The following is a 22952-nucleotide window of genomic DNA, read 5'->3' on the forward strand; positions in this document are numbered from 1 at the left end:
GGTCGGGACGTAGGGGGCTTGCCCCACTCCACTCTGCCCAGCGCTCTGGCAAGACCCCATGCCCGCTCCCTTGTTGGAGCACCAGGTGTCTGTGTGTGGGGGGGGGGGGGGGGGGGGCAGAGCAGGGCAAGCCCCCAAGCCCTGACCCCACTCCCCAGCAGGAGCACTGGGCGGAGTGGATTGGGGGGGGGGGGGGGCGGAATTGGCCAGGCCCCTGAGCACAGGCCCTGTTGGTTCAGTGCCTAAGCCAACATGGACTGCTTTACCTGTACCAATATAAAACTACTGTATTTAGAAAAAGAAGTCCTTACTTATATTTAGGTTACCACACATTTTCAAAGTTACTCCCTCCTTACAATGCTCAGAGAAGTTGCAAAATATTTTCCTCTACTGCCGTCATAAGGAAGCTTGCAAGTTCCCTTTTGCCTTACTACACCTGAGGTGACCTGCAAAAGATTTCCTCCTCCGCTCAGTTAGGGGACTTTTTTGCTTCTTTATATAAAGGGCAGCCTGAAAAGTTTCTCTGCTTGTTTTTAACCCTAGAAGTTGGAGGTCTATAAAGACTAATCTTTCCTGACTGGAGGAGGAAATGAGGTAGCGATCCTTGCAAGGTATACAATGTTAGCAGTCACACTTCGAGTGAAGGGATGAGTACTGTATGTCAAATCCCTTCATCCTCTCTCCATAATGGTAGTCACTGAAGTTAAAGTTGTAAAATCCTTTCCTTAAATCTGATTGAAGAACTATTGAAATGATACCTTAACAGCACTCTTCCAGGCTAGACAGTTTTTGTTTGTTTTTGTTTTTTTTAAAGGGGGGGTGGGGTGGGCAGGGCAGAGAAGTCTGAAAGCTTTGAGACCTCCTTCATCCATCATAAACAGAAGGACAACTACTATATTCTCTTAGATTAAAGTGACCTGGAAAAGTACTTTGAATTGGCATTACTTCAGCAGTAGCAAGCTCCTCTTGTAATGTAATGGAGATTTTAAAACATGAGCTGCAAGTTGTGAAGTTCAATCCTGAGCTTGCATAAGTGTTCAGGGATATTTAAATCTGGTATTTTGTTTCAAAAAAGTTAGACTGGACCAAAATACCAGGCTCAAAGAAAAGATTGAACTAATTTTAGCCAATGCAATTATTTGGTTTCTTCTCCATTCCAGTTTTAATCATCTTTTACTGTAAGGTAAGTCAGCAACTAAGTGATCATTCACCAATCATAGCCCTGGTCTACACTAGGAGTTTAGGTCAAATTTAGCAACGTTAAATCGATGTAAACCTGCACCCGTCCACACGATGAAGCTCTTTTTTTGACTTAAAGGGCTCTTAAAATCGATTTCCTTAATCCACCTCTGACAAGTGGATTAGCGCTTAAATCGGCCTTGCCGGGTCGAATTTGGGGTACTGTGGACGCAATTAGACAGTATTGGCCTCCGGGAGCTATCCCAGAGTGCTCTATTTTGACCGCTCTGGACAGCACTCTCAACTCAGATGCACTGGCTAAGTAGACAGGAAAAGGCCCGCAAACTTTTGAATTTCAATTTCCTGTTTGCATGGTCACCTGCAGCTTGCCACACTGGCCAGAGTTCATCAGCAGAGGTGACCATACAGAGCTCATCAGCAGAGATGACCATGATGGAGTCCCAGAATCGCAAAAGAGCTCCAGCATGGACCGAACGGGAGGTATGGGATCTGATCACTGTGTGGGGAGAGGAATCTGTGCTATCAGAACTCCGTTCCAGTTTTCGAAATGCCAAAACCTTTGTCAAAATCTCCCAGGGCATGAAGGACAGAGGCCATAACAGGGACCCGAAGCAATGCTGCATGAAACTTAAGGAGCTGAGGCAAGCCTACCAGAAAACCAGAGAGGCAAACGGCCGCTCCGGGTCAGAGCCCCAAATATGCCGCTTCTATGATGAGCTGCATGCCATTTTAGGGGGTTCAGTCACCACTACCCCAACTGTGTTGTTTGACTCCTTCAATGGAGATGGAGGCAACATGGAAGCAGGTTTTGGGGACGAGGAAGATGATGATGATGAAATTGTAGATAGCTCACAGCAAGCAAGCGGAGAAACCGGTTTTCCTGACAGCCAGGAACTGTTTTTCACCCTGGACCTGCAGGCAGTCCTCCCCGAACCCACCCAAGGCTGCCTCCCGGACCCGCCAGGTGGAGAAGGGACCTCTGGTGAGTGTACCTTTTAAAATACTATACATGGTTTAAAAGCAAGCATGTTTAATGATTAATTTGCCCTGGCATTTGCGGCTCTCCTGGATGTACTCCCAAAGCCTTCGCAAAAGGTTTCTGGGGAGGGCAGCCTTATTCCACCCACCATGGTAGGACACTTTACCACACCAGGCCAGTAGCACGTACTCAGGAATCATTGTAGAACAGAGCATTGCAGTGTATGTTTACTGGCGTTCAAACAACATCCGTTCTTTATCTCCCTGTGTTATCCTCAGGAGAGTGATATCATTCATGGTCACCTGGTTGAAATAGGGTGCTTTTCTTAAGGGGACATTCAGAGGTGCCTGTTCCTGCTGGGCTGTTTGCCTGTGGCTGAACAGAAATGTTCCCTGCTGCTAGCCATGGGGGGGTGGGGCAAAATGCGACCTTGGAACGAAAACACATGTGCTATGTATGTAATATTAACAGCAAGGTTTACAGTGAAAGAGTGTAGCCATTGTTCTAGAAAATGTGTCTTTTTAAATACCACTGCCTCTCTTTTTTTTTTCCCACCAGCTGCATGTGTTTCAATGTTCACAGGATCTTCTCCTTCCCAGAGGCTAGTGAAGATTAGAAGGCGAAAAAAAACACACTCGTGATGAAATGTTCTCCAAGCTCATGCTGTCCTCCCACACTGACAGAGCACAGATGAATGCGTGGAGGCAGACAATGTCAGAGTGCAGGAAAGCACAATATGATCAGGAGGAGAGGTGGCAGGCTGAAGAGAGGGCTGAAGCTGAAAGGTGGCGGCAGCGTGATGAGAGGAGGCAGGAGTCCATGCTGAGGCTGCTGGAGGATCAAACCAATACGCTCCAGCGTATGGTTGAGCTGCAGGAAAGGCAGCAGGAGCACAGACCGCCGCTACAGCCCCTGTGTAACCAACCGCCCTCCTCCCCAAGTTCCATAGCCTCCTCACCCAGACGCCCAAGAACGCGGTGGGGGGGCCTCCAGCCACCCAGCTACTCCACCCCAGAGGATTGCCCAAGCAACAGAAGGCTGGCATTCAATAAGTTTTAAACTTTTAAAGTGCTGTGTGGTCTTGTCCTTCCCTCCTCCACCACCCCTCCTGGTGCTTCTCTCCACCACCCTTCCTGGGCTACCTTGGTAGTTATCCCCCTATTTGTGTGATGAATTAATAAAGAATGCATGAATGTGAAGCAACAATGACTTTATTGACTCTGCAAGCGGTGATCGAAGGGAGGAGGGGAGGGTGGTTAGCTTACAGGGAAGTAGAGTGAACCAAGGAGTGGTGGGTTTCATCAAGGAGAAACAAACAGAACTTTCATACCGTAGCCTGGCCAGTCATGAAACTGGTTTTCAAAGCTTCTCTGATGCGCACCGCACCCTCCTGTGCTCTTCTAACCATGCTGGTGTCTGACTGTGCGAAACCAGCAGCCAGGCAATTTGTCTCAACCTCCCACCCCGCCATAAACGTCTCCCCCTTACTCTCACAGATATTGTGGAGCGCACAGCAAGCAGTAATAACAATGGGAATATTGGTTTTGCTGAGGTCTAACCGGGTCGGTAAACTGCACCAGCGCGCCATTAAACGTCCAAATGCACATTCTACCACCATTCTGCACTTGCTCAGCCTGTAGTTGAACAGCTCCTGCCTACTGTCCAGGCTGCCTGTGTACAGCTTCATGAGCCATGCCATTAAGGGGTAGGCTGGGTCCCCAAGGATAACTATAGGCATTTCAACATCCCCAACGGTTACTTTCTGGTCTGGGAAGAAAGTCCCTTCCTGCAGCTTTTGAAACAGACCAGAGTTCCTGAAGATGCGAGCGTCATGTACCTTTCCCGGCCATCCCAAGTTGATGTTGGTGAAACGTCCCTTGTGATCCACCAGTGCTTGCAGCACTATTGGAAAGTACCCTTTGCGGTTTATGTATTTGCCGGCTTGGTGCTCCGGTGCCAAGATAGGGATATGGGTTCCGTCTATGGCCCCACCACAGTTAGGGAATCCCATTGCAACAAAGCCATCCACTATGACCTGCACATTTCCCAGGGTCACTACCCTTGGTATCAGCAGATCTTTGATTGCGTTGGCTACTTGCCTCACAGCAGCCCCCACAGTAGATTTGCCCACTCCAAATTGATTCCCAACTGACTGGTAGCTGTCTGGCATTGCAAGCTTCCACAGGGCTATTGCCACTCGCTTCGGAACTGTGAGGGCTGCTCTCATCTTGGTATTCATGCGCTTCAGGGCAGGGGAAAGCAAGTCAAAGTTCCATGAAAGCGCCCTTACGCATGCGAAAGTTTCGCAACCACTGGGAATCGTCCCAGACCTGCAACACTGTGCGGTCCCACCAGTCTGTGCTTGTTTCCCGAGCCCAGAATTGGCGTTCCACCGCATGAACCCACCCCATTAGCACCATGATGCCCACATTGCCAGGGCCCATGCTTTGAGAGAAGTCTGTGTCCATGTCCTCATCACTCACGTCACTGCGCTGACGTCGCCTACTCGCCTGGTATCGCTTTGCCAGGTTCTGGTGCTGCATATACTGCTGGATAATGTGCATGGTGTTTAATGTGCTCCTAATTGCCCAAGTGATCTGAGTGGGCTCCATGCTTGCCGTGGTATGGCGTCTGCACAGAAAAAAGGCGCGGAACGATTGTCTGCTGTTGCCCTGAAGGAGGGAGGGGCGACTGACGACATGGCTTACAGGGTTGGCTTACAGGGAATTAAAATCAACAAAAGGGGTGGTTTGTGAGAAACTGAATGGCCCCCTCAAGGATAGAACTCAAAACCGGGTTTAGCAGGCCGTTGATTTCACAGAGGGGAGGAGAAAATTAATACAAAACAAATCTGGTCTATTTCTTGTTTTGAGCCACTTCATCTATCTTTATACATCTTGCTGGCAGCAGACTGTGCAGTACGACCGCTAGCCATCGTCATCTCCTGGGTGCTCGGCAGAAGACTGTGCAGTTTGACGACTAGCCGTCATCTTCTGCTGGCTGCAGGTTAAAATACAGCGCACTGCCGGTAGGACTGAATCGCTACGAGACAAAACAAGGGAAATGACCTGGCTGAGTCACTCCCATGTTTGCCCAGGCGCCCGATTAAAAGAGCACCCAGGACTACGTCGATGACAGCTACCAGTCATACTGCACTGTCTGCTGCCAAAAGGCAATTAACTGCTGCTGTGTAGCAATGCAGTACCACGTCTGCCAGCACCCAGGAGACATATGGTGACGGTTAGCTGAGCGGGCTCCATGCTTGCCGTGGTATGGCGTTTGCACAGGTTAACTCAAGAAAAAAAAGGCGCAAAATGATTGTCTGCCCTTGCTTTCATGGAGGAAGGGAGGGAAACGGGGGCCTGACGATATGTACCCAGAACCACCTGTGACAATGTTTTAGCCCCATCAGGCACTGGGATTTCTATCCAGAATTCTAATGGGTGGCGGAGACTGCAGGAACTGTGGGATAGCTACCCACAGTGCAACGCTCCGTAAGTCGATGTTTGCCTCGGTACTGTGGACACACTCCGCTGACTACATGCACTTAGAGCACTTGTGTGGGGACACACACTATCAACTGTATAAAACCGCTTTCTACAAAACCGACTTCTATAAATTCAACCTAATTTCGTAGTGTAGACATACCCATAGAACCACAGAATACCAGGGTTGGAAGGGACCTCAGGAGGTCATCTAGTCCAACCCCCTGCTCAAAGCAGGACCAACCCCCAATTTTTGCCCCAGATTCCAAATGGCCCCCTCAAGGATTGAACTCACAACCCTGGGTTTAGCAGGCCAATGCTATCCCTCCCCCCAAAGAACTTGGAGATGCTGGGGATTGAACCCAGGGCCTCATACATGCGAAGCATGCGCTCTACCACTGAGCTACATCCCAGCTCCTCTATATTTCTAAAATGATACAACAATCTCCACCTTTTTCAGAGCTAGGAAAAAGGGGCAACACCTCTCTAGATTTAGAAACATATACCAAAATCTGTTGTCTGTTCCACCATAGTGTTATGAGGCCTTAAGTGTCCTTTGTATTGTAAAATTATCCTAGCACAATCCATTTCAGGAGAGACCATAAGTAGGATCCTTGTGGCTACATCAGTGCCATCCACCATTTGCATAGTCTTGAGCGCAGAGGTGGGGCTGAACAAATAAAGTTCTTTGTCACGGGTTCATTTTCAAGACAGACCAAGCATCTTGAACAAGTAGGACAGTGTCACATTAATCAAATGGACACCAGTTGCTGTGTAACATTTTAGTACATATTCTGTGCTTATAAATTTTCTAGCCAGGTTCTCACTCAAGTCTACATCAATGGATCTATGGAAGACATCACTGTAAGCAAAAGTCCTCCAATGGTACAAGAGTTTAGGGTTTATGTAGAGCTATTGGCTGGGAACCCTGAACTTCTTTGCCAAGTTAAAAATCCCATTCTTTAAGATCACTTCTTAAAAACTTCCCTGAAACGCAAGAGTTTAACAATTCAACATGTTCTTTAGTTCGGTTACTAAACAAAGCTACTTTAAAAACACGTAATGTTGGTTCAGAGGTATATTGGCAAGCACATAAAGCTGCCACAGTGTGCTTTGGTAACTGCCTTCAGCTCAGATATTAGGAGGTCTTATTCTCCAATGTACTGAATGATCCCAGCTCTCTTTGGTCTCAGTGGAAGCCAAGCGTGGCATAATTTCAGGCCCAAATTGATGAATTTCAGGAGAAGTTATATCTTGCATTAAAATTATCCCCTGTTGAATGGAGAATAGCAGCTTGTGCGTTACATAAAACAAAAGCAACCATCTGCTTGATCAGAAAAAAACAAGCATGTTACTAGGCAGCAGTGAACTTACTTGCTAGGAGAAGGCAGGCAATCGAAATGACATACAGTTGCTTGACAGTAATATCGTAGTGATCCATAAAGAGGTCCAGTAAGTAGACAGCAAGGTGCCGTGCTGTAGGGCAGAGATTGCAGCGGCTACTGAGGACAGTCAAGAGGTCAGTAAAGTAGCGGCGCATCCCAATCTGTGGTGAATGGGCCTTATAGACAGGCAGTTTCAGTTCCTACAAGAACACAACAGGAGGGGAGAGAGGTATTAAAGTGAGTATTTGTTTCAATGACCAGAATGCCCAAACCAATACCCGCCACCTACGATGGTAAGTGCTTAGCAACCACAGCAATAAGATTTACTCAGAACGCAGAGCTGTGTTAGTGCTAACATGTTTTGAAAGTCAGTTAACTTCTAATATGTTTGAGTCATTCATTCATTTTCCTTAGGAGACTTAAGGTACTTGATTTTGCACTGTAAATTCTGGTTTAACCCAGCAATAACCAGTTATTGCTTTCCATAAAGAGAGCTCCAACACTATCCAGACTCAGAAAAAAAATGATCATGAGGAATAACTGAAAAGGGACATTGGTGCAAAATTTGACCTGACAAAGTCAGGTTCTGTACTATAATTTCTTAAGGCATAGGGGTTCATTTTATTTCTTATGCACACACATTCCATACAGAACACCTACACTTTGCTAGGTCCTTTATAAAACAAAACTCCTTCCTTGTTCTACAAATTAAAAAGCATTATTGTATTGTGTTTAAAACCCAAATATTGCAGAGTAGTGGTAGCCTACAAAAAAGACCATTGAGTAGAAAGAAAGCAGTTTATTTCCATTTCCATGGGGGCTGTGGGAAACAGCAGCCAGCACATCCCTTGGCCCATGCCGCTTCCCGCAGCCCCCACTGGCCTGGAGCAGCGAACCGCGGCCAGTGGGAGCTGCGATCAGCCGAACCTATGGACGCGGCAGGTAAACAAACCGTCCCGGCCCGCCAGTGGCTTTCCCTGATGGGCTATGTGCCAAAGGTTGCCGATCCCTGCACAAGTGCATAGATCCTTAGAAACCAAACACATACCACAATAGTGACAACTGCCTCTATCACGCTTTGTCTACTACACTGGAAAATTCAGTAGATGCTCTTATTCTAGTATAGAAGGGCCTGTTTTCAGTTTAGGTCACTTAAGAAGGTGTTTAAGAGCCAAACTAAAATGGAAATGTTGACATAGGGGACTATACTTAGGCGGTAAGCTCTTTGGGTCAGGGACTCTTTGTTCTGTGTTTGTATAGCGCCTGCCATAATGGGATCCTGGTCCATGACACACTCTTAGGAACTACCACAATACACAATCACAACTAGTAAAAATTTCCAGTGTAGACAAGGCCTTAGAATAGGTCTTCGCTGCATAAGTAACGGCTGATCTACACTACAAAGTTAGGTCAACACAAGGTGACCTATTTTGGCCTATTTGCGCATGCGTCTATACTCAAATTAATCTCCAGCTGATATAAATGCCCCATTACAGTGACAGTCAAACCACCTCCCTAAATGGTGTGGAACCAGGGGTAACCTACTCAGGTTGATACAGAGCAACTGCAGACACTGTGTGACACGTGTCAGTCCAAGCAGTCCTTCAGCAGCTTCCTTCCCACAATGCCCCATTCTCCACTATAGAACTGGTGCTGAGCCACAGACCTGCTGCTTTTACAGCAGGCTGCATGCCATACCTGGTGAAGACCTCACCAGCACCCCACAGACCATAGATCCCTCCAAGGAGCCTGAGACAAAGACCTCTGCTGTGAGCAGTGAGGAGAAGGAAGAAGATGCGTCTGAGGGTTCCAGCCATGCCACAAGCCAAGACCTGTTCGAGACTCCACCACAGTCTAGCCAGTCCTGCCAGGTGAACACAGACAAGCTTGAAGAGGAAGGAATCTCACGTAAACGTGTATACATTTTTCCTTACAATGTTCAAACCCAAAGATGGTGCCCAGCCCCAAGTTCATGAGACATAGGTATTGACTTTTCATTGTTTTGCTCATATGAGAAGAGGTACTGGTATAACAAACAGAGGGAGAGTTGGCATGTGCTTGTTTATGTGAACAGGGACACCCTTTTTATCCTGCTGAGAGAGCTTGATGAAAAAAACCTTCATGTAGATACTCTGCAATCCTCTCCTGCAGGTTTCTAGGGATGACAGCCTTATTTCGTCCTCCACAATAGGACACCCATGCCACTCTGCGAGGAGTGTGGCTGGCATCATCACAGCCAACAGGCTAGCAGCAGGTGGGCCCAAGTGACCTTGCGAGGCCAGTAAGAACTGGGCTCTCTGTGCCTTTGTGAGCCTTAGGAGTGAGATCTCAGCTAAAGTCACCACACTTGGGCTGCCAGTATTCACTGCCATTGCCCTATACTCCTAGCCACGGAATTGGGGGCCAAATTTTATAGCTTCATGCAACAGAAAGTCTCCCCCACCAGGCTGTACTCACCAGGAGCTCAAGACTAGTGCTATCCCAAGGCGCTCCAAAGCTGAAGTGTTAATAAGCACCTCTAATTAAAATTTATGGGAGTAAGGGAAGGGAGTTTTGAAACTTTTCCCTTCCCGATGTGACTGTAAATCCAACGGTATGTCTGTTTTTATTAGCAACTTCTGGCATGGTGAGCTTAAGGGATGCACCCTTCACACCTGACCTGATGAGAAGGAGAGAGAAGACGACAAGCTAGGAATTTTCTGAGAGATCTTTCAAGCCAGTGCTGCATCAGAGCACGTAGGGACAATCTGACTGAAAACATGAAAAAAAAAAAAATGCAATACAAAACAAAAGGTCAGGCAAAAGGCCTAGGAGTCCCAGGAGAACAAGGAGAGGGAAATGCACCAGGATAATAATGACTCTTTTCAGGCAGCAAACCCAAACACTGCAGACCTTGGTTGATCTACAGGGCCAAACATCAGACTCAGCCTTTGCAGTCACTGGAGAACTGCATGGTCACTGCTCCCCCACATATCACTTGGCATTATGAACTGCATCCTTACCCCTACCACTCCACGTTGGGGGGAAAAAGCAAGGCAAACCTCAGCTTCACATACACCAATCTATGGTTTTCTCAGCCACAACAGGCTACACTGGACTAACATCCACTTGTGAAAACAAAAAAGACGTGTTTACTTCCTTTTCAATAGTAATTTTAAAAGGTTTCACTCATGTCAAATTGTGTTAGAAATTTGCATGACATTGTCTGCACTTTGATTTTGTGCACTAAACTTTAACGTTGTTGTTTTTGGAGACTCAAAGTAGCTTCATTAGCTCACAAATTACAGAATGCCCACCAGCAGTCAAGAAATCAAACAGTACTTGTAAATGCACCTCAAGCGCCACAGAATTCCTAGTCTCAGGAAAACACCCCACCATGTACAGCACACGCCACACAGTTCACAGCAGCAGGCAAAGCTGCTTTTTCACACCCCTGAGAGACATAGCTATGCCGATATAAGTTCCCAGTGGAGGCCAGCCCTTAGTTAAGTAGGAGTCAGGTGAAGTCTTGCCTATCACAGCTCTAAGGATGGAACTCAAACTGGTCTGGACTAAGACACTTCAGAACTGATTGCGGAAATAAAGGAGCTTGTGCCTGAGTTGTTAATAAAATGAGAAATACAGTGGGAGGTTTGTCTCCAGAGCTCTGGAGCCACCATGTCAAATTTAATAGTAAGGGGGTAACATTGACTCACTTTGCACCAGTGTTAGCCACATGCTTATTAAAATTTATTTCATTGTGGAGGAATCTATATAACAACAACGGCATCAAAATGCATTTCTATGGTGAACTGGCACCATACAGTTTGGTCAGTTGTGACAACATTAACAGAATAAGAGCAGATTTTCCCTCTTCAAGAGAAGGAGCATCTGGATTTGTAGTCAATAAAAAGCCAGATAAACAGTGAGGGATTTATTCCAGTTGAGGTATCTGCTTCTTAGACTTTCCCCACATACCAAATGCCAAGATAGAAGAGGAACATGGCAAAGGAATTAAACATTGGAATTCTCTACCTTTCTCCAAATACTACAGGTATTCATGAAATATCCAACAACTGACTCAATACGAGCAGAAGATTTAGTGAATTATGTGATGGTTGCGGTAGTAAACCACTGCTCAAGGAAACAAAATGGAATTCATCAGCTGAGCTTTTTTTTTTTTTTTTTTTTTTTTAAATAAATTGACAAAATATTTCCCAGAAATACTCCTGGCTATCATTTCTCAACAAATGTACCAACAACCTGGGATGCTTGCTCTCATACCAGAATTTGCTGTTCTATAGAGTTAAATCAGTGTAACTGCCAAAGCAGTCTATTTAGATAGCAACAGGGACTGATCATTAACATATGCATATATTATTTTACACATATACAAAATAGTTTTAGCGAGGACAAAGTTTACAGTAGTATTCTTGGGATCCCTCTATCGTTTTGTGACAGGAAGAAGTTAATCCAAGGATAGCATCTCTCTCTCACCATTTGCTGATGACAGTCAGATTAAGAAAACCAATACTTGAAAGACGACTGTTTCAATACTATGTTTCTAAAATGTAATTGTGAAAGAAACTACAGCTATATTTGAAGGATGCTATTTAATCCAGTGGAAAGTTGCCTAAACCTACATAGGGCCACAGCCAGGTCTGAAAACCAATAATAAAAATTCCCACAGTTTATTCAAATCAGGGAGTCAGCACTAACCAAGAAGTTTTTTTTTTTTTTTTTTTTTTTTTAAAGTTCTCTGTATGCTGGCTTTTCCTTTGCACAGTATGTCTCAGTAAATACCCTATTGCACTGCATCCTCAGATTTCTTATAACAAGAATCTCTGTGTCATAAGAAATAACGTAAGATTATTGCCAATTAAGCAGCAGCAGAAATGCCTATTGCAGGGGTGGCCAACCTGGGGCTCTGGAGCTGCAGACGGCTCTTCAGAGGTTAATATGCAGCTCCTTGCATAGGCACCGTCTCCGAGGCTGGAGCTACAGATGCCAACTTTCCAATGTGCTGGGGGGTGCTCATTGCTCCCTGCTCTGCTCCAGGTCCTGCCACCACTCCATCCCTTCCCCCGATGCCCTCGCTCCTCCCCACCAGAGCCTCCTGCGCACTGCAAAAGAGCTGACTGCGGCAGGTGGGAGGCGTGGGGAGGGAGGGGGACATGCTGATTGGTGGGGCTGCCAGTGGGTGGGAGGCGGTAGGAGCTGGAGGGGGGGTAGCGGATGGGGGGGCTGCTGACATATTACTGTGGCTCTTTGACAATGTTCATTGGTAAATTCTGGCTCCTTCTCAGGCTCAGGTTGGCCACCCTGGCCTATAGTTTACAGGTAAGGAAAAAATCCTAGATAAGGTTACCTTAAAAGTTCACCCTCACAACAATTTTCCTGTTTTCTATCTTACTCAGCTGGGGGAGAGGTTTTCATTTTCTCTCCTTGAATTCAATTTCTGCATAGAGCATTAGCACGAAAAGTCAGGGGTGAAAAGTTAACTCCTTTGTAACTGACACTATTTAAACAAACAATCCTCTTGTCAGGAAGTGTTTGGAGAATAGCACAAAGAGGAGTTAGGGATCTTTAGGTTCTGTTCTTCTTTTTAAGAGGGAGGCACATGTTCCTTAAATTTAACCTAAACTACCTGTCTTCCAAACTAACTTTCCATTTTTGGCCAGTATTTCAATACTAAGTGAAGTCTGAATGCTTAGTTACAAAGGGCCATGAAACTCAAGAGGGGACTCTGCAATTGATGGCATGCTATTTCCTACTGAAACTAACTTCAGCTTCTGCACAAACTGCAGTGTTGTGCCTTTAAGTTACAAAAACATCTACAGAAGTATTCTGGTAAGTGTTTCTACGATTAGACAGTTGGCAGTAGTTTAGTGAACAGGCCATTAAGGTTAAGAGTCAGATACTATGTTTATGAAAACTTGTTAGTGGGTTACAGTTGATGCTTTTGGATTTTGCTGGTCACAATGCAGAGATTATGCAAATCACCTCCCCAACGGGAAGGGGTAGAGAGAACTGACAGGTCAATGACACTTCAGAAGGAACCAGCACAGTGATGGGCAACCTGCGGCTCGCGAGCCACATGCGGCCCATCAAGGTAATATGCTGGCAGGCCATGAGACAGTTTGTTTACATTGACCATCCACAGGCATAGCCCCCCGCAGCTCCCAGTGGCTGCGGTTCGCCGTTCCCGGCCAATGGGAGCTGCGGGAAGCAGTGTGGGCCGCAGGGATGTGCTGGCTGCTGCTTCCCACAGCTCCCATTGGCCGGGAACGACGAACCGCAGCCACTGGGAGCTGCGGGGGGCCTTGCCTGTGGACGGTCAATGTAAACAAACTGTCTCATGGCCCGCCAGCATATTACCCTAATAGGCTGCGTGCAGCACGTGTGCTGCAGGTTGCCCACCACTAAACTGGCAGGATGTGTTTGGTCAGAGGACAGGAATGTGCATGAAAATCCACCAAAAAAAACCCAACCAAACAAAAACAAAAACACACAACACCCCATGTCTGCATCAGACTCCAGCTACATTACTGCTCTATCAGTTCAAAGCTGCAGTGTAGATGGGTTCCAACCATGTTAGGGAGACAGTCCAGGGTTTTAACCTTGTTATGGGGCCACAATTAGATACGCTCTACACGTCAACTTTTAGCCTTATTATAACTAGGTCACCTATTTGTTATAGAATAGATAGGGCCTAAGTGGCAGAGAAACATTATTAATATAACTTAAAAACTTAAATGAGTCCTCCAGTTCCATTAAGCAAGTTTTTAAATCAGTATTTCCCCCCCCCCCCGCCCCCCATTTCTAACTAAGCAAAGTTCTAGAAGACTGTGGGGTTAGAGTCTCATAACAGACCTGGGTTCATCCCCACTGCCCTCACTTAAGCACAGGACTGGAAGGGACACTAAGCTATTAGTGTTATCCTTTAAACAGGATGTCAAAATGCAGCTCTCTTGAAATTTAAGATCCCAGGGCTCTTTTTGACAAGTATACGGGCCAAGTTTCTCCCTCCTTCAACAGAGTCCAATAATGGATAAGGTTGTGTGCAAGCTATTGTTCAATGAACTACCCTTGCCAATTGGTGAAGTATGCCACTCAAGTGTCAACTATATATATATATATATATATATATATAAAAAAAAATAGGATTCTATGCAGCACCACCAACACTCTTCAACAATTGAAAGAGATGGAGGAGACCTTCTTTTGAAGAGTACACAACTTGTTCTAAGTGGAGTACACCAGAACTTCCCATATCCAGTAAGCAATGACAAATATTACTGCATGCACCTACCGGTTTTAAAAAGACGACAAACTATTTAAATTATATAATCTTTACTCATGCAAACACATGGTTCTTGTCTACTGACTTCAAATGGCATCACTGGAAGAGCGATGTTCCATGTTTGTGTCTCTAAACCAGGGCTTAATTTGTGCCAGGGCTAGCCAGGGTTGAGCCCCGGCACCTCTGATTGATGCATCAGCTCTGAATGTAAAAAAAATGCTTGAGCCCCAGCACCTCTTTCATTACAAATTAATTACTGCTCTCAACTCCACATCAGACTTGCAGATTAAGGTTTTTTCCCTAACGGAGAGTCGTTTAGAAGACGCAGCCAGGCCGGTGGGGAGAAGAGCCCCAAGATGAGTTCTTTCCAAAATTTAATTAAAACTTCGTAGTAATTCACCTAGTATGCTATAGCATGGCCAAGCCAATAAAGCTAACACCAGTAAATCAAAGTCAGAAAATATAGGATCTGAAAACCACCTTGGCTCTTAGATAGCTCTTTTCGTCAGCAGACCTTACAGTGCTTTAAAAAGGTGGTCACAGTACCATCATCCCCATTTTACAAACAGGGAAATTGGGGCACAACAAGGGACACGTCTTGCCCAAGGTCACCTAGCAGCAAGTGGCAGAGCTGGGAACAGAGTCTAGGTTTAATGCTTAATGTTTAATCCAGTGCTTCATCTACTAGAAAGATCACACTGCCTCCTCTTCGGTATCAAGTTGCCAGTTCACGTACTCGCTTTCAGAGAAGAGCCAAACCTTCATAATGTTGTCCCGTTCATCCAGAGGGGAAGCTACCTCTGACCATGTGTATTGTATTTTTCACTTCATATTTGTACTGGACTGCCAGATTTCTGCCCACTGACAATGCCTTTCAATATACGCAGATAAAACTGCACACTTCACTGCTCAGACATTCAAAAATTTAATTTGTTTGCAGCCTACTAAAGAAGACAGACAGGAAGATAAACACACTGTTCTTATGTAAGAGGATGTATTTCTGCTTGAATGCACTCCACAGCAGGCATGTGTAATCACAATATTACCAAACATTTCTAATGGCAAAGGACAGTTTAATTGCTACTATATTTAAAAATCCACTACTTCATGTGTTTCGCTTTGGCATTTTAGAGAGTGTTTTATTAAATTCTCCTTACTCAATTTAAATTATTCAAATGCTCAGCAGCTAATCTGAGGCAGGATCAGAGAAAGGAGTGTGAAAACTGAGATTCCAACTTTGAGGAAAGAAGAAAGAAAAGATCATGAATAACCATATACTTTATTAGAACACCTGTTCTTTTCAGCTCCATACATATGGTGCCATCTATACTATAAGCAAACTAAAGCTAGAAACCAGTAATGCTATTGTTACAAGTTTCAAAAGCTGGAGTTTTTAAAGTGGACAGATTACATTTTTGTTGCTGGGCTGACAATCCCTTTAGAGGCCCTAACGCAATGAGTTGCTCACTGCTGGTTATGCCTACTTTCATTTTACAACTGAATTAAACTAGAAAGGCAAGTTAAAAGCAAATGTTAACAATTTTTCTGTTCATCAAGATGAACAGAAGAGATAAATTGTGTCTCAGACATGCTGGATCCCAGAAATCCTCCTCTAGATTTTGCTTTCAAAATCTGGAAAAGTTACAGCCTTTTGCAATGTCCTAGTGCCAGCTACCCCTTTGGACAAGAAAAAAAGAAAAAGAAAAACACAATTGCCTGATTTACTCAGTTGTGATGTTTGTATAATGCTGAATTCAATTATCTGTGCCAAGCACCTGTAAGTTATTGAAAAGCACCTATCAAATAACATTAGGTAAGGGGTAAAAAGTACAATAGTGGATTTAAGAGGATACAGAATTGAAATGATGAATTACTGTGGCCTCATTTTTAGTACGATCTTGCTTAATTAATAGAACAGGGAAGCCAAGTGTTTCAGAGCTCCAGAGAATGTGTGTGAAGAACACAGGGAAACATTCCCCCCTATTCATTGGGCGAAAGGTGGGGGTGGGTATGTTTTTACTGAAGAATGGTGACCATAAACCTTTTGCTTGTAGTACTTCTGACAACTTGTTTTATTACTATCAGGGTTATCTGGGGGAGTAACTTTTACCTAGAGGAAATATCTATCCCCCAGACACTGTAAAAATGTAAAGTCACAGAACTGTTTGTTTTCAGCAGAAGGCATCAGCTCTGTTCAACTATCCACCTGGCTGGAAAGCCCACAGACCACTCATTCGCAAAGCAATTAAGGCGGCCTTTGAAGGATTAAGTTACAATATAAACTCTTAAAGCTTGCACACTCAATGGGCTTTGTGAAATTCAGCCCTGCTCTTACTCACATTGCTTTGAGAAGCTATGTAAGAGGTGAATAAAGGAGGAAATACAAGCAGATCTACTGAGTACTTTTAAATTGTAGGAAATGTGCATATCCTGGAAGGAAGAAAGCCAACATAACCACAAACGCTGGGGGTTGGGGGACAATTCAGTACTCTGTTTCCAAAATAAGCTCAGACCATGTTCTAAATAGATTTTTTCCTCTTTTTAGCCCTTGTGTGCAAGGAAAAATGCTGACTTGCTATTTAAACTCTCTTTCTAGAAAAAAGGAGTACTTGTGGCACCTTAGAGACTAAAATTTATTTGGGCATAAGCTTTCTAGAGTACTTATTCCTGCTAAAGCGGAGGTACACTTTTACATCGAACGGAAGCATCAGAAGGCCAATTTCTGTGACATTCTATCCATTTGGTAGGTCCCAAAAACCTCTTGAAAGCTGAATGAATTAAAATGCAAGTCAGCCTGCTAGCATGATGTCCCTGCACCACTGACCACCACTACACAGGCTCTAGGCTACTGAAAGGTCATCATGGGCACCAGCACATATACTCAACCCACCTGGCATAGTACTGCTGATGAACAGGGTAGAAGAGAACACTGAAGACTGCAGGGCAGGCTCTGCCTTCTACTCCACCAAGTGCCCTTCCACCTCCTCAAGCAGTCCTCCATGGCACAATCCTGCAAGGCTTAAGTGTTCTCACCCAACCAGAGAAGCCATTAAACTTGTACTGTACTTTGACTTCAGCGAGACTAGTCATGTGCTTACAAGTGTTCTGGATCTGGCCAGAACCCTCGAGACCTTGCAAGACCAAACCCTGTGTAGCCTAGCAGAAGCTACCTCCATAGCAACCACAACACTGCTTGCTGACCAGCCAGCCAACTTAGAATGCCAACTCAAGGGATTTATTTCCTCTGCCTTATGAGCACTCCATCTCTACAGCAAAAAACTTCCCAGCACCTTTAAACCCAATTTACACTAGAAGACTTCAGGTGTGCTATGTACACCAGGTGCCTGCCCTCAAGCGCACCACATTCATTCATTACATACAACTAATGAACACACAGCATGGACTGGAGTCTTTCATGCAGTAACACCAGCTCTCAGAGTCCCTGATTATCCTCAGAGTACAGTAATTTCAGGTTTTTGCACACTATGTAAAGTATGGACACAGATATATTATGCCACCACCCTTACAGGTTTTTGTGATTTTATACTCTCCGAAGGAAGGCTCAGTTATGTAGAGATCATTTTAATATTAAACCTGTCTTGTTTTAAAGAAAGTTAAACATTTTCAGAAACTTTCCTTCAGAAATCATTATGTTGCTGAGATGGGAAATGTCTTCTCTGCATTAAATACAAACTTTAAGTACGTTCTTTTGAAGAGGGGATAATCTGCCAAGAAATTTGCACTGCAAGTCATGGGCTACATAAAGTGTATTTTTCCCCAGTGCCAAATACAACCTTTACTCTCCAGCAGGAGAGTGGGTGTGTGTGTGTGTGGGGGGGGGGGGGGGGGGGGGGGGTTTGAGAAAACCTGGATTTGTGCTGGAAATGGCCCAACTTGATTATCATACACATTGTAAGGAGAGTGATCACTTTAGATAAGCTATTAGCAGCAGGAGAGTGGGGTGGAGGTGGTATTTTTTCATGCTTTGTGTGTGTATATAAAAAGACCTTCTACACTTTCCACAGTATGCATCCGATGAAGTGAGCTGTAGCTCACGAAAGCTTATGCTCAAATAAATCGGTTAGTCTCTAAGGTGCCACAAGTCCTCCTTAACCTTTACTATAGTTTGTTTCTGTTTCAGACTCACCTGCTTAGACCAAGACTAATCTGTTGGTGTGTTCTTCCCTCCCCCTACACCCCATCCATGACCAGATTAACATGCTGTGCCAGACCACAGAACTGAAAGTGTTTAGAAAAATCACTCAGTAGAGATCGAGGGGGGAAAAAAAAAAAAAAAAAAAAAAAAAAAGGGCTTTGTTTTGTGGGCACCACCATCTGTTTTACCATTTTCTACAGCACAGCACCATAATATACCATTAGGACTCTCAGCAATCTTGTCATAAAAAAAGCAGAACAACTTTTATGCTTTTTTTGTTCTGTGCTGCTTTTGCAGATTTCCCCATCACTGAAAGCTAATTAGTTAAATACACTGTATTCTTCCAGACCAAAATCAGATGTGCTTCTTCTATTTGACTAGAAACATGCTAAGTCAAATTACTTTTATGTATGTTTGTTTGGTTTTTTTGTTTTTTTTATTTAATTTATTTAAAAAGGAAGGATTCCTTCCAAACTCCCACCTCAAAAGCATGAGCAGGTGGCATCAAATCCTCAATACTGCAGGGTTTACAAATCCCGCATTTAGATTTCTCTTTAAGGGAAATTTGCAATTTAAAAAAGAAAGCTTGGGTTTGCATCCTCTTTTTTGCTTCTTTATTATGTATAAAGAAAGCCTGAAGGGTTTTGGGGGGAGGGGTTTACGGGTATTTTTTCCACTTCAGCATAACCAGCAAGATAAGAGTTGATATTAAAGGACGGTCTGTTTTACTCTCTCATTTGTTTCAAGGATTCGTTTTTCCAAAATGTTAAAGGCATTAACAAAAAGACTCAAACTGTATGCCGTGACAGTCCTTTTCTTTCTCAATACACTCATACTCTGAGCTCTTAAATATCATTTCATTCTTTAACCAGAATCTTCCAAACTAGGCAGGACCTAAACTTCTAATGCAAGAACACAAAGACGCACAGTTCAGCTCAGGCCTTCCTTATGAAGGAAGTAGCAAAAGAAAAGTACAAGCCCATTTTCCCCCCTTTTCAGCTTCACCTGCAAATTCAAACAACCAGGCCTATTCCTGTCATAGCAATTGGCATCTACAGGTACACATGAACAAAGAAAAGATGTTAGCACTCTAGGATAGTCCAATGTAACTTCAGCCTACTTTGGGGACATAGTATGCACTTGCTAAAGACAAATTCTAAGCCACATATACAAGAGGTAAAATATGGCTAAGAAATTATGCAAGGCTCAGAAGAAATTGACAAGCCAAATAGTGTGGGTTTAAGTAAAAATTAGTTTTAAGTAACTTCATAAACAAGTTCAGTGTTTTCTTTTGCATGAAAAGAAACAGCTGTAGATCTAGATTTACTTGCATCAATTATCCCCCCACTCCATTTCAGAATCAGAAGGACCTGTCCCTCAACGTGATTGCATGAGAACAAACAACCCACTTGCCAAGACCTGATAATGATTAAGTCACCTGATGTAATTTATTGTTGAATGCCTGCTGGAGAGACAAAAGTAGTAGAATATCCAAAGTGTTAATTTTGTTAAGGGTAACTTGAAAGGGAGTAAAGTGCAGATAGTTAATCTTTGCTGTGATCTCTCTTTCATGTTACCCAGCTAAATGCATTTAGCAATTCTTTAATGTTTGAAGTGTACTTAAGGAAATGCAACATCTAAATAGACAATAAGAAAAGGAGTACTAGTGGCACCTTAGAGACTAACCAATTTATTTGAGCATAAGCTTTCATCGGATGCCTTATAATAGACAATAACAATAGACAATGCTATTATTTCTAGCGGCTCAAAGCAAGAGCTTTTTTAAATTAAGAGGACAAGACAAAGCACAGCAATAAATCCCTTCAAATACTGCCCAAATATTGCTCATTTAGGTATTTTAATATCAAAGATTTTTTTCTTTAGGAGCACACGTAGATGCAGTACTAGCTTTATCAAAGCAGACAATTACAGCCAGCATTTGTACTATCTCAACTCCTCTGCAGTCTGCCAAGAAACAAGTGTCTGCAGTAAAACCGCCTCTCAACCTGTATTTGTTTGAAAACAGAGTTACTTCTTCAGACCTCAAGATCTTTTGATTGGATGCAGCACAGCAATAGTATCCCCTTTTTATTTAAACACATTGTCATCACCAGCTTGCCTGAATTAAAACTGCTGAACCAAAGCAGGCAGATATTTTTAGCCTGTAAATAGGTTTTTGCAGACTCTAAATTATGATTAAAGCATTTTTATAGGACAGAGAGGGTTAAGTGTAGCTTCTTCTTTGATTAACTGAATTGGTGAAGACAGTTACTTGACAATTTAGAACTTTAACATTTGTTTTCCTTATAATGCTTGAGGGGTGCCAAAGCATTTTTGCTGAATCGAAAATGAACAGGGGAAGGGGAGAGAAGGGAATTAAAGTCCAACCTTCATTCTCAGAGTCTGATGAATGTCTGCTGCCAGCTCCCCTTTCCACCACTGCTCTTCCATCCTCATTCTTCCCATCCAAAGGTGTGGAAGAGTGGGATTTAGTAACTCTGCTGGAAAGGAAACAAACCAAATAAATCAATCAAGCAGCTTGTACAAACCAATCCAGTGCCATCAGTTTTTCGTAGCTGTTTTAGTGTTAGTTACTTGCCATCAGATTGACAACACTCTCTAGAAATAAACCACTTGAAAACAATCACGGATCAGCTTGTTTCAAAGAGACAAAAATACAAGTTATTCAGGGTCATCATAAGGCCACCAAACTTCTGATCAGATTGTGACCTGTAGGTTTTGCCAGTTGTAGGACATTGCCAAAGCCTTTCAAGGGGTTTTGCTCCAAAACATCTCGGAGCAGCATTGTCCTCGGGATCACTTAAAATTTCAGATAGCTTCTCCAATAGCAGAAGTGTTTCTTACACTGTTGCTTCCTTCCCATAAAACAAACCAGTGGTGCCTTTACCCTCAGACACCCTTATTCTTCCTTCTAATCGCCTTTCCCAGGTAAAGGTTTTTTTGTTTTTTAAATTGGGACGGGAGGAGAGAGAGAGAGGACGGGAGGAATGAGTCCCAGCGAGAGAAATCCTGGGGGACTTCTTCCCACCTGATGAAATCAGGGCAAGAAGCGCCCTGTAATTGACTTTACATCAATTGGATCTAGCCCTTCCCCCAGCTGGCTGTGTAACGCAGTCACACTGGGGTTTCTAATACCCTTCGAATGTGCAATTCCAGCCTGCAGATTTCTTTTTCTCTTTTAATTAACTACGCTACACAACTTCAGGACCCTGAAAAATGCAACTTGCGTTACCTTCGCCGGCTGCCTCCTCTTTGCCTCCCTCACTCTGATCAGCAGCCTTTGTCCTGCTCCAACATCCTGCGGGTGCTGCTCCAGCAGCAGGGCGAATCCCGCAGCCAAGGGGGGGAGATCAGACCCCGGCAGCCCTTGGCGCTAGAAGTCGGAGGGAAAGACGGGAGATGGATTCACACCCTCCACGTCCCCAGGGTGCACCACGCAGGGGAAACAGACGCTGCTCCCCCCCCCCTTTTATAGCGCCCGACCCCTCCAGCCTCCCCCGTTGTTCTCTTGCACCCAGTCCCCGCAGCAGGTCACTGCTGCTGCTGAGACTCTATGGGAGCGCAGCAGCGCTCGCGGGGGATTACAACACCGGCCGCGCACCACGCAGGCGCCATGCCTCCGCCCCGAAGGACTCTGGGGACTGTAGTTTCCTGCCCCCTGCGCGGTGAGGCTACGGGAAGCGGCAGGTGAGGCGTGGCTTGGCTCGGGCGGCGGGCGCCGCGGGCAGAGGGTGTCCCGCGGGAAGGCGGCGCGTGCTGCTGAGGTTCAGCAGCTGGCTGCCCACGTGCTTGCAGCAGTGCTCTCCGCACCAGGATCACCAAGCTCCTGGCCTGGGTGGGTGGGTGTGAATGTCTTATGCAAATCATGCGATGAGCTAATGTACATATTCGCAAATCATTTGCATATAATCACACAGTCTGGGGAGTAAAGTCAGCAGCAGGGCAAGCTTCCGCCATACCACTCTTTTGCCAGCCACAACCATTCAGAAGCCAGGGTTAGCCCCTCTCCCCATTATCAAGTCGGCTTTAAAATCATGACATTTTTATAATATAATAAATGTTGGGATCTTTATTTGCCTTCTGGTTTTTGAGACTTTAGGGCTCATGTTTTGGTGCTTTTTTTGGGATGTGTGAAGGCTAGAAACTTTCCTCCCTCCCCCCCATGAAAGCTGAGTATGCAAGTAGGCATCCACTGTGAGACATATGATGCCCCATGCACACATAACCGGACAGGGAGATAAGCATCTGTTACCCCCTGCTTGAAAGGAACCTGTCTATGACATGTCACCTCCTGGTTACCTGCCTGAACAACATATTTTTCAGTATAGATACACAGTACGGATAGTACTCCTTAGGTCAGTGGTGGGCAACCCCACGTGGCCCATTAGGGTAATCCGCTGGCAGGCTGCGAGACGGTGTTTACATTGACCGTCTGCAGGCACGG

General features: G+C 44.7%; 1 protein-coding gene and 1 non-coding gene across 8 annotated transcripts in view; both read right to left on the minus strand.

Moving 5' to 3' along the window:
* The window catches only part of CCNJL (cyclin J like), a 50740-nt gene that overhangs the window by 25552 nt on the left and 2236 nt on the right, over positions 1-22952 (minus strand). The window contains exons 1-4 of one of the 7 annotated variants that reach the window (XM_043552736.1): positions 22110-22339; positions 21741-21881; positions 20876-20985; positions 7039-7249 (exon numbers count right to left, since the gene is read on the minus strand). In XM_043552736.1, coding sequence (XP_043408671.1) covers positions 7039-7249; positions 20876-20953 — 289 coding nt within the window. In that variant the 5' untranslated portion in view covers positions 20954-20985; positions 21741-21881; positions 22110-22339. Of the gene's footprint in view, positions 1-7038; positions 7250-8747; positions 8914-20875; positions 20989-21740; positions 22340-22952 lie in introns of those variants that run through there. The other 6 variants (XM_043552735.1, XM_043552737.1, XM_037907463.2 and 3 more) reach the window with 6 other exon arrangements.
* On the minus strand, positions 6006-6082 carry TRNAA-UGC. Its single transcript has one exon. It is a non-coding gene; the product is annotated as a tRNA-Ala (tRNA).

This window comes from Chelonia mydas, chromosome 8 (genome assembly GCF_015237465.2).
Source record: "Chelonia mydas isolate rCheMyd1 chromosome 8, rCheMyd1.pri.v2, whole genome shotgun sequence".
NCBI lineage: Eukaryota > Metazoa > Chordata > Testudines > Cheloniidae > Chelonia > Chelonia mydas.